The sequence below is a fragment of the Carica papaya genome, chromosome 5 (genome assembly GCF_054855325.1).
Source record: "Carica papaya isolate Zhongbai chromosome 5, ASM5485532v1, whole genome shotgun sequence".
In the NCBI taxonomy this organism is placed as follows: Eukaryota; Viridiplantae; Streptophyta; class Magnoliopsida; order Brassicales; family Caricaceae; genus Carica; species Carica papaya.
In genome coordinates, this window is record NC_142313.1 from 3,140,719 (window position 1) to 3,153,901 (window position 13,183).

At 37.6% G+C, this 13,183-nt stretch overlaps 1 protein-coding gene across 2 annotated transcripts; it reads right to left on the minus strand.

The window, feature by feature from the left end:
• Positions 1-97: 97 nt before the first annotated feature.
• On the minus strand, positions 98-7,168 carry REME1 (Pentatricopeptide repeat (PPR) superfamily protein). 2 transcript variants are annotated; one of them, XM_088219848.1, is made up of 3 exons: positions 6,580-7,168; positions 4,698-5,077; positions 98-2,467 (listed from the first exon to the last, which is right to left on the minus strand). In XM_088219848.1, the coding sequence occupies exons 2-3, from the start codon at positions 4,757-4,759 to the stop codon at positions 487-489; spliced, it is 2,043 nt and encodes a 680-aa protein (XP_088075974.1). In that variant the 5' UTR covers positions 4,760-5,077; positions 6,580-7,168; the 3' UTR covers positions 98-486. The 2 variants fall into 2 exon arrangements, with proteins under 2 accessions (XP_088075974.1, XP_088075975.1); XM_088219849.1 differs by lacking the exon at positions 4,698-5,077 and having other exon boundaries at positions 6,580-7,167.
• Between the last annotated feature and the right edge of the window lie 6,015 nt (positions 7,169-13,183).

Here is a 13,183-nt window from a genome sequence, read left to right on the forward strand (position 1 = left end):
ATGCAGGATAGTATGAAAACTAATGGAATTCTCAACTATAACAAAACCAGGCTCATAGTAATATTTTGTTGAAAGGTTATCTGTCCATGAAGTGATCTTGGGAACAGCATATATATGTTGTATTTTGTGTAAAGGATTTTTATGGAAATTCTTTTTTCCTCTCAAAAAAATCATTTTACAATAAATATCAGAATAGAGAAGTGAGAGATTGTTCTGTGACGGCTATGGAAACCTGAGACAAGGGAAAAAAAAGAAAGGGAGCTCTAAGAGGAAGATGGAGAGAAGGACAAAGGATTCTTGGGTATGTACAGAGGCATTGCAATTATTAACTTGCATGTTTTTGTCATAAAGATTTACACTGTTCACCCTTTTTTCTTTCTCCATTTAGCTCTGCCGTGTTATAATTTGTAAAGAAGCAGCGAAAGAATACCACCACATCGCAAGCCTCCAAACATAAAATTCGAACATGTTTACAATGTGTTAGAGCTACCAGTAGTCCCTGCAGGAGCACATTCCATTGTGGAAATGATGGTAGCGAATGGGATCTCTTATCACAATGGTGCGTTTTTCTAGCTTTGATGTGAGTTTAGCAAAAATATGACAGTCCCCACATATCCTAAGGTTTTTTCTGATCCGAATAGTTTTCCCCTTGGACAAGCTCATTATTCCAAAGGCAATTGCAAATTTCTCACTATGGTATCTCAATGAATCCTCCCTTTCTTCTCCCTCAAGGTCGTGTAAGACAAAATTTGTGTCTGGAACATAGCCCATGCTAATTAATCCATGAATCAACTGGTTGAGCTGTTTCTTAATATTATCTATTTGTGGGTGTGAATCATCACCCACAATAAAGGTATGGATTTGCTTATTCACTTCAATCCAACTGCACCCTGGTTCTTTTCTCACTCCTCGGTGTCTCATAGTTCTCCGAACTTCTTCAACATCTTCCCATTTTTGAGCATTTGCATATATGTTAGACAAAAGAATGTAGGTTCCAGCATCCTGGGGATCCAATTTTAGAACTTTTTTAGCAGCATATATTGCTATATCTGTGTTCCGGTGAACCCTGCATGCTCCAAGCAAATTTCTCCACGTCACAGCATCTGGTTCACATTTCATTTCGTTTATGAGCATAACTGCTTCATCAAGTTTCCCTGCCCTTCCAAGAAGATCAACCATGCAACCATAGTGTTCCCTCCCTGGATCAAGACCAACAACCTTTTTCATGGATCGAAAATGGCGCTGCCCCTCTTCCACAAGCCCTGCATGGCTACAAGCAAAAAGAACCCCAAGAATTGTAATGTTGTTTGGTTTTATCCCTGAAGCTTTCATCAACTCAAACAACTTTAGAGCTTCTTGGCTGTACCCATTCTGCGCAAACCCTGCAATCATTGTGCTCCAAGAAATTACATCCTTTTGTACCATCCGACTGAATACATGATTAGCATCTTCCAAACTACCACACTTGCAATACATGTCCAAAAGTGCATTGTTAAGTATCAGATCTCGGTCAAATTTCAAGATATGAACATGGACTTGTCTTCCCAATTCTAACAAAGCCAAACCAGTACAAGCCCTCAAAACACTGGTCAATGTAGATTGATCAGCAGCAAAACCAGCCCTCTTCATGCTCTTAAAAAGATCCAGTGCTTCATCGCCATCACTACTCTGTGCACACCCACCAATGATAGAATTCCAAACGACCAAATCTCTCGTCACCATCTCATTGAAAACACAAAGTGCATTCTGCAACTCACCCAATTTGGAGTAAACATCAATCAGAGCACTCCTCACAAAAACATCAGATTCTAAACCAACCTTAATAATTCCAGAATGAAGCATTCTGAGATTCAGTAACCCGTCACATGCTCTCAAAACTGCCGAGTAGGTGAACATATTGGGTCTAACATCTTCTCTAAGCATCAAAACCAAGAGTTCCAAAGCTTTAGACTTCATGTTAGCATTGGAGTATGCAGAGATCATAGTGGTCCAAGAAACAACATTCCTCTCAAACATTTGGTTGAACAAACTTTGTGCTTCTTCCAACAAGTTAAATTTGACGTACATATTGATGAGAATATTTATCAAGAAGGTCTTGGGCTGATGCCCATTAGAGAAGAGGTGCTTGTGGATGAGCCTGCCTTGCTCAATGGCATGGTGAGACAAACAGCATTTGATGAGCTCAGAGTAGGTGATCGAATCAGCCCAAATGCACTGTCTTTCCATAATGTCCATTGTCTGCATGGCCTTGTGGAGATCTCTTTGGTAGCAGACTCTCGTGAAACTGTCAAGCAATAGGGAGGGGGAATTACTGCATGACGAAACAGTTGCATCCGGGATAATGTGAGAGAAACAAGAACGTGACAATAAAGGTGACAGTATAAGGCAATTCAACTTTGGAATGGCATCTCTTCCTATGCAACACCACTTCCTATGCCAGCCATGAATCCAATAAAGATGCATTCCCCTGTTAATAAAGTAAACCAAAAAAAATTAAGATGGCCAAATAATAAATAGAAGACAGTCGCTAAAACCTGAATGTTAACAAAGTATTAAGCTGCAAGTGAACATGCCCGAGTGAAGCCTTTGATCTGTCTATTTCCACACTAAATTGAGCATTAAGTGCCATAATTGAAAATCAGTACATGATCGATTGCTTGATTTTATTGAACCGATTTCCATACAAATCTCAATCCTCAATATGTCTACTGTTGTGTCCCTTGAGATTGGGATCTTGTTATCGGTTTTGGAGAATAAAATCCAAAGAGTTACTAGTTTTTCAAGAGGAGTTCTCTTCTCTGCACATGATTGATGATAGATTAGGGGCTCATATTAAACCACCGAATCTCTCAAAAAAATATAAAAGACAGTTTCTGGAAAATTTTCTTCTTATTTACTCAAAGTGCAAAACCATTCCTTCTGGTAAGGAAACTAGACAAGCTCTGAAAGACCAGTTATTCTTTAGACAGAGACAACTGTTAGGTAACCACCCAAAACTACCTCAACCTTATCCTATTATTCTACCCTTATTCAATAGAAAACCAACCAAAGCAGTTAGCAGACTAACTGCTCTGTTAAAATACTTCTAGGAGTAAAATACTTTAATAAACAATGACTAAGTCGATAAAAACAGAATCAGCTAGGCTAATTCTCTGAATTTTTCTTTTGAGCCAGTAGACGAGTCCAAATCTGCGCTTAAGACAGACACATAACATCACTCCCTTTCTCCAAGAAATGTTAGACCTCAAGCACACAAGATGGTTAACGAGCCAAGACGGAATATGCTGGTCCATAAGAAGCTTAGACAGGATATAAACTAGCCCAATGAATAGAGACCTCTAACTTAGCACTGCAAACTCACTGATAGCAGCACTATGAACTGGAAGAACTGCACCATGAGATATTGGAAACAGGACAGGATCAGCTTGAATATGACCATGAATAGACATATGGAAAACATGAGCTCCATAGGAACTGGGAGGGAATCATTTGTTCTCCCCCAGAATGACCCTTTTCCCATTGCTTTTTCTTGTTTTACAGTTTGAGGAGGATGTCTTATTCTCCGTGCTTTTAATTTTCTCTTTTTTTTCTCCATAATACTTCTTCCTTTACTAAAGAAAAAATGAGTGACACATGGAAAACAGGATTGAGTTCGCCCGAAGGAAGATACAAATTATTAGCAACAGAGCACCCTCTGAATCACTTTGAAAGGGTCATAGAATTTAGAAGCCTGCTTCTAATTGCATTTTCCTGCTCAAGACAAATGATGATATGACTGCAACTTTGAAAGAACAGGACTTCACATTAAATACCCTGATGATGACAGTCATATGCACTTTTCACAACATATTGAGCTTGAAGTAGAAGATTTTAAAGAGAAGGTTATGGCATTACTTTAACTAAAAATCAACAACCTCAAGTTTGGCAAATGCACGGCAATACCCAAGTGGTCATGAGGATAATGACCATAACAACCTCTAAAAAGGCAGTGTACAAAGAGGAATAGAACCAGGTGTTATAACAATTACCAACCCATGAAATCCAGTTCACATACTTATAGGGGTCATCACTACTAGTGAAACACCAAAGATACAATCCCAACATACAGTTTACCACATCAATCTGAACATCTATTGAGGATGGTAAGTGGAGTAGAAAGAAATTCGACGGCCATTCAATCAAAAAACAACTTTGTCCAGGACGAGCCAGTAAAAATGACATCCTTATCAACGGTATTTATCTTCAGAAATCCAGACAACTTAAATACTGTTCAAAGAATAAGCAAGCAACATTGACAGCAGCACACAGATAAGAGAGAGGCAGAAAATCAGCGTATATGGAAAAGTGATCACTCACATTTTTTTTTTTAATAAAAGTGTATGCTATTGATGTGTTGACACCAAAGGGGAGTCACCCATATACAAAAGATCTACATATCAATTAGTATATGTACAATGGAAGCAAAATCATCCATACTATCAAGGTTATTTCCAAAGACTATAAAACCAAAATAATGAAATCATTTATCCTTGATAGCAACAAAATCACTCTCTTTTCCCTCAAAAACTCTAATGTTCCTTTCTTTCCAAATGACCCAAAAAATGGTTAAAGGGATAAGTCTTTTGAGTTTGTTCTTGATACATAGCCCCTCCCAAGCCTATTGCCATAACCTAGTTTAAGCCCATAAGACTATAGACCTGTGTCCAAAAGATTCGAGTGACCGGACACCACAGGAGCAAGTGTTTGCTGGTTTCAACATGATTTTTGCATAGGAAGCATCTATTGGCCATAAGAAAGCCCCTCTTCATAAGATTTTCAATTGTAAGAATGCTTTCCTTAACAACTTCCCAAGTAAAGAAAGAAATCCTTGAAGGAACATGGACTTTCCAAATCAGCTTAGAGGGGAAAGCATCATAAGTATCATGCTGAAACCGGTGCCATCCAAATGTCTATAGAAAGATTTGACAGAAAAAATGTCATTCTAATTCAGATTCCAGCTAAGTTTGGCATCTGTGTTTCTGAGCTGAACATTGGCCAGAAGCTGAAGAAGTTTTTCATATTCTTCCACCTCCCAGTCCTGCAGGTTCCAATTAACCGTCACATTCCACAACAAAAAGGTAATTCTTCAATAAAATCCATACAAAATATAACCCAAATTTGTAGTGGAACAGGAAGATATTGCAAAAGTTCGGCAAACTGCAGATACCCTATTTTATTTTGCTGGCACTCTAAAGACCAACCATAGTCCAGAATCATGCCAAGCCATTAAAAATCTGCTGCGATCTTTTTCAAAGTTTCTGGGTCCTTAGCGACAAAGGAAATGAATGGCAGACATAATGTGAGGTACCAAGGGTAAAGGTAAATAATATGCAGGGTAAAAAGGGTAAGTTCGTACAAGGTAGCTTTGTCTTTCCATTATAACAAATTAGGGTTAGGGTAGGTGAATGGAGAAAAAGAAAAACAGAAAAATAGATAAGGATCGGGATCATCATTTCAGGTGGTTACAATTTCCTCCTTTATAGCCTATAATTAAGCATGTATTCAAGAAATGAAGGATATCAAAAAATTATTGAAATCATAATATATATTCTCTCGCCGACTCTTGATTTTCTTTCTTTCTCTCGCTCTCTGCTTTCTCTCTTTTTCTTCCTCTTTCTTCCAAATCCGAACCATGTATCAGGTTCGTGACACAAAATTGCTGACATGATTTAAATTCTCGAGAAAGATCAAACCACCCTTCTAACTCCAGAGCTGAGAATGAGAACCTTATCATATCCATTTACAAAGTAATTGATGATCTTTTTTTATCAAAAGATTGATCGGTTCGGTTCAGTTAGTTTTGATCGGTCTGTTTTTTTTATCAGAAATTTTTTTTAACCACAACCAACCGAACAGAACATTGCACAATAGAAAGCCACCCAAAGTAGTTAATAGACTAATTGCTCTTATGTTTGTACTTCTAGAATTATAATACTTAACAATGACTAAGCCCATACAAATGAAATTGGCTAGGCGAATTTTTTGAGTTCTTTATTTATGCAGGTATACCACCCAAAAAAATCGCCCTTTGGGCCGACGAACCATATTTACTCTTTATCTTGGTGTTCCTCTATGCTATAATCCTATGGCTGTCTCTTTTTAGGATCCTGTTCTGAGTGCGGTTTCTAAGTGCCTGGATTGCCGGAAAGGTGCTAGTTTTTTGGAGCTATTTATTCTTCAATCAAAATCACGACCCAAAACCCATATCCTTTTATTTTAGTGTAGAGGAAATGACCCCATTTAACTCACTGCTTAATCTCATTTATTGCACAATGAACCAAAATTTTAAGGAGGCTTATTCAGTTAACGAACATCAATTGGTTTGAAACAAATGTTCACTAGGAGGACTAAAATAGCAAAATAAACAAATGAACCAACTCTATTCATCAAACAGTTTGGAATATGCATTTCCTCATTATCTCATATATATAATCAAGAGCATGAAAATGGATGCAACTACACACCAGGTGGACATTCAGCAATTTCATTTTCATTGCCAAAAATCATTCTTACACGTAAATCATCATGTTATGGCTATACCTTTCCTCCTCTGCTTTTTGTTGTTCCTTCCTTCTTTCTCTTTTCTTCCAAAAACTAATCCCAAAACTGATAGCCTCTCTGTATTTCCCTCAATCCTTCTTCTTTCTTTTCCTTCCCCTTTTCCGCTCGGCTCTCCCCCTCATTACTATCTCTGTTTTCCAGCTCCCGCTCCTCTCTCAAGTTTTTTCACTCTTCCTCCTCAAATCGCCTGCTCCTCCGGGCCCCTTTTATAACCGCGTGCATCCGCCAAATCCTTCCCAGATCGACGCTTCTCCTTCCTTCATGCTGCAATAAATTTTCCCGAGCCTCTCCTCGCTGTTTCCCCCTCAGCTCAGACTTGCATCCACTCTGATTTTTCTTATTTTTTTATTTCTTCTTTCCTGCTTCACGAACCCTTGACTTGCTGCTAGCTTCTCGTCAGATTGTCCTCCAACTTCGCGCTTCCTTCCCGTTTCTTCTTCTTCCCGCTCAGTTCACCTGCTCCTCTGTTTATTTCCATTTTCTTAAAACCTAGACTCTTTCTGTCTCTTTCTCGACGAAGGAAGCGGGAGAAGATTACTTCTTCCGAAACGACCCCGTTTCTCTTAAGCAGAAGAACTGGATTGTAATTTACATTCTAGTAGAATAAATTTTAGTGATAAATAATTAATGTATATAAATGACAGTATTTAAATATCAATGATACAGATATAAATAACAAAAAATTTTTATATTTAAATGAATGTATATTAATATATAGTAATAACAACTGTTTATTTAAATAATAGAATAATTATAAAAATTATTAATCATAAAAAATACTAACAAGAAAATCATCTTCAGATAATCACTTTAACACTAACTTAATCAGTTATACTGTTATATATAGTTATAAATCGCATCAACTGACTTGTAGAAACTTGATAGCAATATCGATAGGCATTTCACTTAAGTAAAGTACGAACAAAGATTTGGTAATATAACGAATTTTTTTTTTAAGGAAGTAGTCAGAAAATCATCATTAACAACTCTACTTTCTGAAATTGATAAAGTAAGTGAACTTACATTTCCACTTGCATTAAAGAAAAAACTATCGAGAATGTGAAAAACGCAAATCAAAGAAAAAACAAAATAACTTGATTTTTGGAAAAATCAAAGAAAAAATACAAAAATACTTACTAATCTAGAAGCTGAAGAACGCAAATTAGAAGTAGAATCAATGACCCAACATTTGGAAGTAATCGAAGAAGAAGAACAAGCAGAGGTCGATCGAACAAGAAGAAGATGTGAGTAGTCCGGCCCTCCCTGCGTGTGGCACGAATGAAGAAAGAATAAGAAAAAATAAATAATTCATCGGTCACATACTACCGATTCGGTGGTTTTAAAATTTATCAAAAACTTGTCGGTCGAATACATTTGCTACAATTAGAAGTTGAAACAAACACAATTTTCTCATATATTTTGAGTATTATGCGTTAATTGCCTATCATTTATCACGATTCAAACATGATGTTAAGCCTGGGTTGCTTAGATATGGCTAGATTTGAAGGATTTCAAATGGGATGGGCTTTAGATTTTTACCAATAAAATGAATATATAAAATTCACAAAATATTTCAAACATTGATAATAGAAATTTCATCCCTAATTAAAAAAATAAAATTTAGAATTAGATGTATGTGACCATTAAGGGTAACTAGTTAATTGTTTGAGCTTGTTCATAATAGCGAATGAGCTTTCATTACAGTATTTATTACCATTTTATTTATTTATCGTGTATATAATCACTTAACTTTGTTTTCCTAAATTATGTTCGATAAGTTAAAAATAATTAAGTATTATATAGAAAAAAAATGTTTCATGTTAAAATCTAATAATTTTGTTGATTGCATAAAGTATAAAACGTAGTATTATATAAATTATGACAACTCAACATTTTAAACGAAATACTAAAAGGTAACAAAACACCAATATTAAAAATATTAGTACAATACAAAATGAGAACGAAATTTTTTTTGGTAATATACCACAATCAAACTCAAAAGGACAAGTTTTTTTTTTTTTGTGTTTACAAGTTTGCATTTGCTAGATAATGTCTCCATTTAATATATTCGAACTATATCATCTCTCATCATCACTAACGTAACATCTCAAATGTTAGTTAAAGTATAAGAGTGCTAGATACAGAACTAGATTACGACTATATGATAGTTAAATGTATACAGCAGAGTAATTTATTACAAATTTCTTACAAAATATATGAATTCTCAATTAAATACATAACTGATGTTAAAAGTGGCAACAAAATATTAAATATATAAAAAATATCACTTTTATCATTATGTAAAATAATTCATCAGAATGCGGGACAAGTCATGCACTAATAAAAGGTTATGGATCATCAGAATCCTCAAAAACTTAAATGGGTAAGTCAGAGATCGGTTCTTCACTATCTTTCTCATTTGAAGATGAGTATGAAAATAGATGAGTTCTATATATTTAGTATACAAAATAATATTTAAATAACATTATAAGATTTTAAAGATAATTAAATACATTATTATTACTTATCATCAAAAATTGTGTCAGAGTCATTTATTAAATTATAAAAATAATTTATTTTATTAAAAAAATTGTTGAAACCCATCATATCCTATAAACTAAATAGATCATATCGAAAATATAAAAAATTAAACAAATCAAGATATACACTGTTTTTCGTGTCATTCTTCACAAAATGGTTATGACTTTCATCTACTGAGAGCAATGTTGTAACGGCCCCGGAAAATATTTAAAATGAAATGAGTATTTAAATATATCGAATGCGGAAGCGAGATCAAAATTTCAGTTAACATCCCTTACACGAAAAACCAAACAAACGTACTTAAAATATAAAAGGTTAAACTAACTAAGAAAGAAAACTCGAAAATAAACTATGCGTATGACTACAGAGTCTCTAGGCATCCCCTTCGTCATCCTCCTGCGGAACGGGCTCGGGAACCATGTCTTCCTGATCTGAAATGGTTAATTAAGGAGTGAGCTACACTAGCCCAGTAAGAACATCACGATATCTCACCGTCACGGAGATAAAGGTGGGTAGAAAACCACAAAAAGACCAATGGAGCATAATTTACAACAAAACCTTTTATCAATAATAAAACTTTTACCATCCACTTACCTTGGTGGAATTTATGAAAACAATATGAGAAAAACAATAACATTATCATAATCATTGAATAATCTAAGCTGTAAAACATAACACTTATCACGCCTCTTGTAATTCAATCATTGTACAACATATCTTTTTTCTCATTTACCAGCCTACTAGTATCCGTGGGGGTCCATAGGGGTTCCGCTACCCGTTAACCTTTAACATTCATAATCAGTTTCCAGGGCCGTCCCCATACCCCGTCCGGTATGGGCGCCAAAACCATGAACCTCAATACCCCGTCCGGTATGAGGGTGAAACGGGCCGTCCCCATACCCCGTCCGGTATGGGCGCCAAAACCATAAACCTCAATACCCCGTCCGGTATGAGGGTGAAACGGGCCGTCCCCATACCCCGTCCGGTATGTGAGACCACAATCCCGGTAGGGTTCCCTGCGGACCCGGTCCGTCCACCATCTCCCAGGATATCTAGTCAGGCTGACCCCCATAATACAATTATCAGTCTACACAATCTTTCATTTTCCTTTTCCTCAATCAGCATCATCAATTCACATTTAAACAAGCAAATCGTAATTCATACCAAACAGACAACATACAGTATCAGTTTTTCAGTCATTCAACCCATAATTAATAAAAACGTAGTACATGCACACAAATCTGTAAAATGAACACATCAAACCTCATTTTGCATTTAAAGTTGTAAACAGGCCAAATAACAGTAAATCATCAATCACACTAGACTCGGGCTCCATTAGCAATCTTAAGCAATTTCACACATGCGTTAATTCAAGAAATACCGTTTTATCATTTTGAACTTTAATACCGTGATAGGAAATAGGGTGAGGGGTCCTTACTTGTTTTCGGGATCCGAATACGATTCACAGTGCGCCTGCAGGCTGTCCCTAATTTTCCCTGAATTTTTCCCGGGGAACTGAAACACACTAACAGTACCTGCACGTGTTCCAAAAAAAATCCAAATTAGGCCCAGGGCCTCTTTCGGCCCAAATCGCAACTCCGGCACGACGGCTCCGCCGTGCTCCGGCGACGGCGCCGCCGCTGGCGGCGGCGAGTCGCCTTGGGTTGACTGTTTTCGGCCGTTCTCGGCCGAATTCGGCCACTCTCGCATTGGTCCTTGTCAGAAAACAACCCTAGGGCCCTCGGGGGGCCAAAAAATCACGGAAAAGCGGAGCTTACCGGCGGCGGCGCTCTCGGGTACGGCGACTCTCCGGCGAGGTTCGTGTTTTGGTGATTTGGCTTCGGTCAACCTGTAGAGAAAAGAATGGTGATCACGGTGATATAAAAATTGCATCGAACGGAGGCCGGGAAGGGCCTCGTCGGAGGCAAAAACCGAGAGGGGGCGCGGCGGCGCCGCTGGGCTTCGGCCGCGTATTCCGGCCGTTTGGCCGGGATTTCGGCTTCGATTTGGCCATAGGAGGAATCAGTGGGGAAGAACGAGTCGGGGGTATGAAATTTACCTCGATCGGCAGTCGGAAATTTCCCCGGTGCGGCGGCGAGTGGCGGCGGGTGGCGGCGGTCGGCCTCTGGTTCGTCTTCTCCGGCGAGCGGCTGGCGGCTAGGGTTTGTGGTCTGGTGTGGGGGTTCTATTTATAACCCCTTGCCTTTTGATCACAGCCGTTCATTTCGTTTTAATCTGGGCCGTTCGTTTTTGATTGAATCTGGGCCGTCCGTGCGTTTGAATCTGGGCCGTCCGATCGCGCGATTTGATCTGGGCCGTCGGATCGCACCCACGCGGATCGTCAACGTGGCTCCTTTCGGAGTGACGCGATCTTGCCACGTGGCAGGCCCTGGTTGGCCGGGACTGCTGACCGGGCCTGCTGACGTGGCTGCTGACGTGGCCCCCCCCCCCTTTTTTTTTTTTTTTTTTTTTTTCCTCCTTTCCGCGTGCTACAAATGTGGATTCCAGACTACCTATGTAGAATGACCGATTCATTTTATTTTATAACAACAATTTGTGGCTTACTAAATCAACAACATATTTATGACTTGCCAAATCATGACACGATTTATGATAACAGTTGTGCCAACTACAATGGTTCTACATGTTAACTATAACTACGGTCGTACTTCACCAACAATGACTCTTACACTCATATCGCATCACCACTCTTGTCAGATGGTACACCGTCATCTACAAGGTACAATCATCTCATGTCTTTTCAAACTAGAAGGGGGGAAAATAAAAACCTCTAAGAGATAAAAAGTCTAACAAAACACTTTATGAATTATGCATGCCAATTTCATTAACATATTCTCATGTTTATACATCATTTCGTACTTACTCATTTTCCACCGAAATTTGTAATACATATTAATATTTATCTTCAAGCATTAAATCATTTAAATTACACTTGCAAATAATCAGTCCGTATATGTTCATAGATCATGCAATAATATATAAAATTATTTCATTTAAGTATATAATTTAATAATGCAACCATTAATTTAAACTTTGTTATTTTTAATCTATAAATGTTTTTTATGATGTTTAAAAGTATAATCAAATCATGACACAATCTACGACCACGGTTGTGTCAACCACAGTAATCCTACATGTTAACTATAAACATGGTCATACTTTGTTAACGGTGACCTCTACAATCATATTGTATCACTACTATCGTCAGATGGTACACTATCATCTATAAGGAGCGGTCATCTCACGTCTTTTCATACCAAACGGAGAAAAAATAGAAACATCTCAAAAATAAAAAGTCTGACGAAATACTTTATGAATTATACATGCCAATATCACTGCATATTTCTCATGTCTATACATCATTCTCATGCTTAGTCATTTTCCACCGTCATTTAGAACACATATCAATATTTATCTTCAAACATTAAATAATTTAAATTACACATGCAAATAATTGGTCTATATGTGTTCATAGATCATACAATAGCGCGTAAAATTATTTTGTTTAAGCATATAATTTAATCATGCAACCATTAATTTAAACTTTGTTATTTTTAATCTATAAATGCTCATTAAGACGTTTAGAAGTAAATATTAAATTTCTTACCGAAATCTCGATGTTTTCTACACTTTTTTTTCTTTTCCGCTCCCTCTCTCTCTTTAAAGATCTTGGAGGATGGAAGAATAAAAATGGAAGTGATAGAAAATAGTGAAGGGAGGGTTCCTATTTATAAAAAATGGAGATCGTCGTATTTACGTCAAGTGGTAAAATCCGGAGAAAAAAGTGAAAGTCAATAAAAAGGATGAGATGTGATGAACGACGCAACATGACAGCAGCACAAAAATCGGATACACACCACCCAAATGACAGCAACACAACAACCAAGTCAAAGGCGATGCACGGTGCCCAAGGGAACGACACGCACGGTGCCTCATCCAGTCGCGTGCTGCAGGCCTAGCCTGCTGCGCACGCCAGGCTAACCTGCCGCGCGCAAGCCTATGCTCGCAGCCTACCACGCAT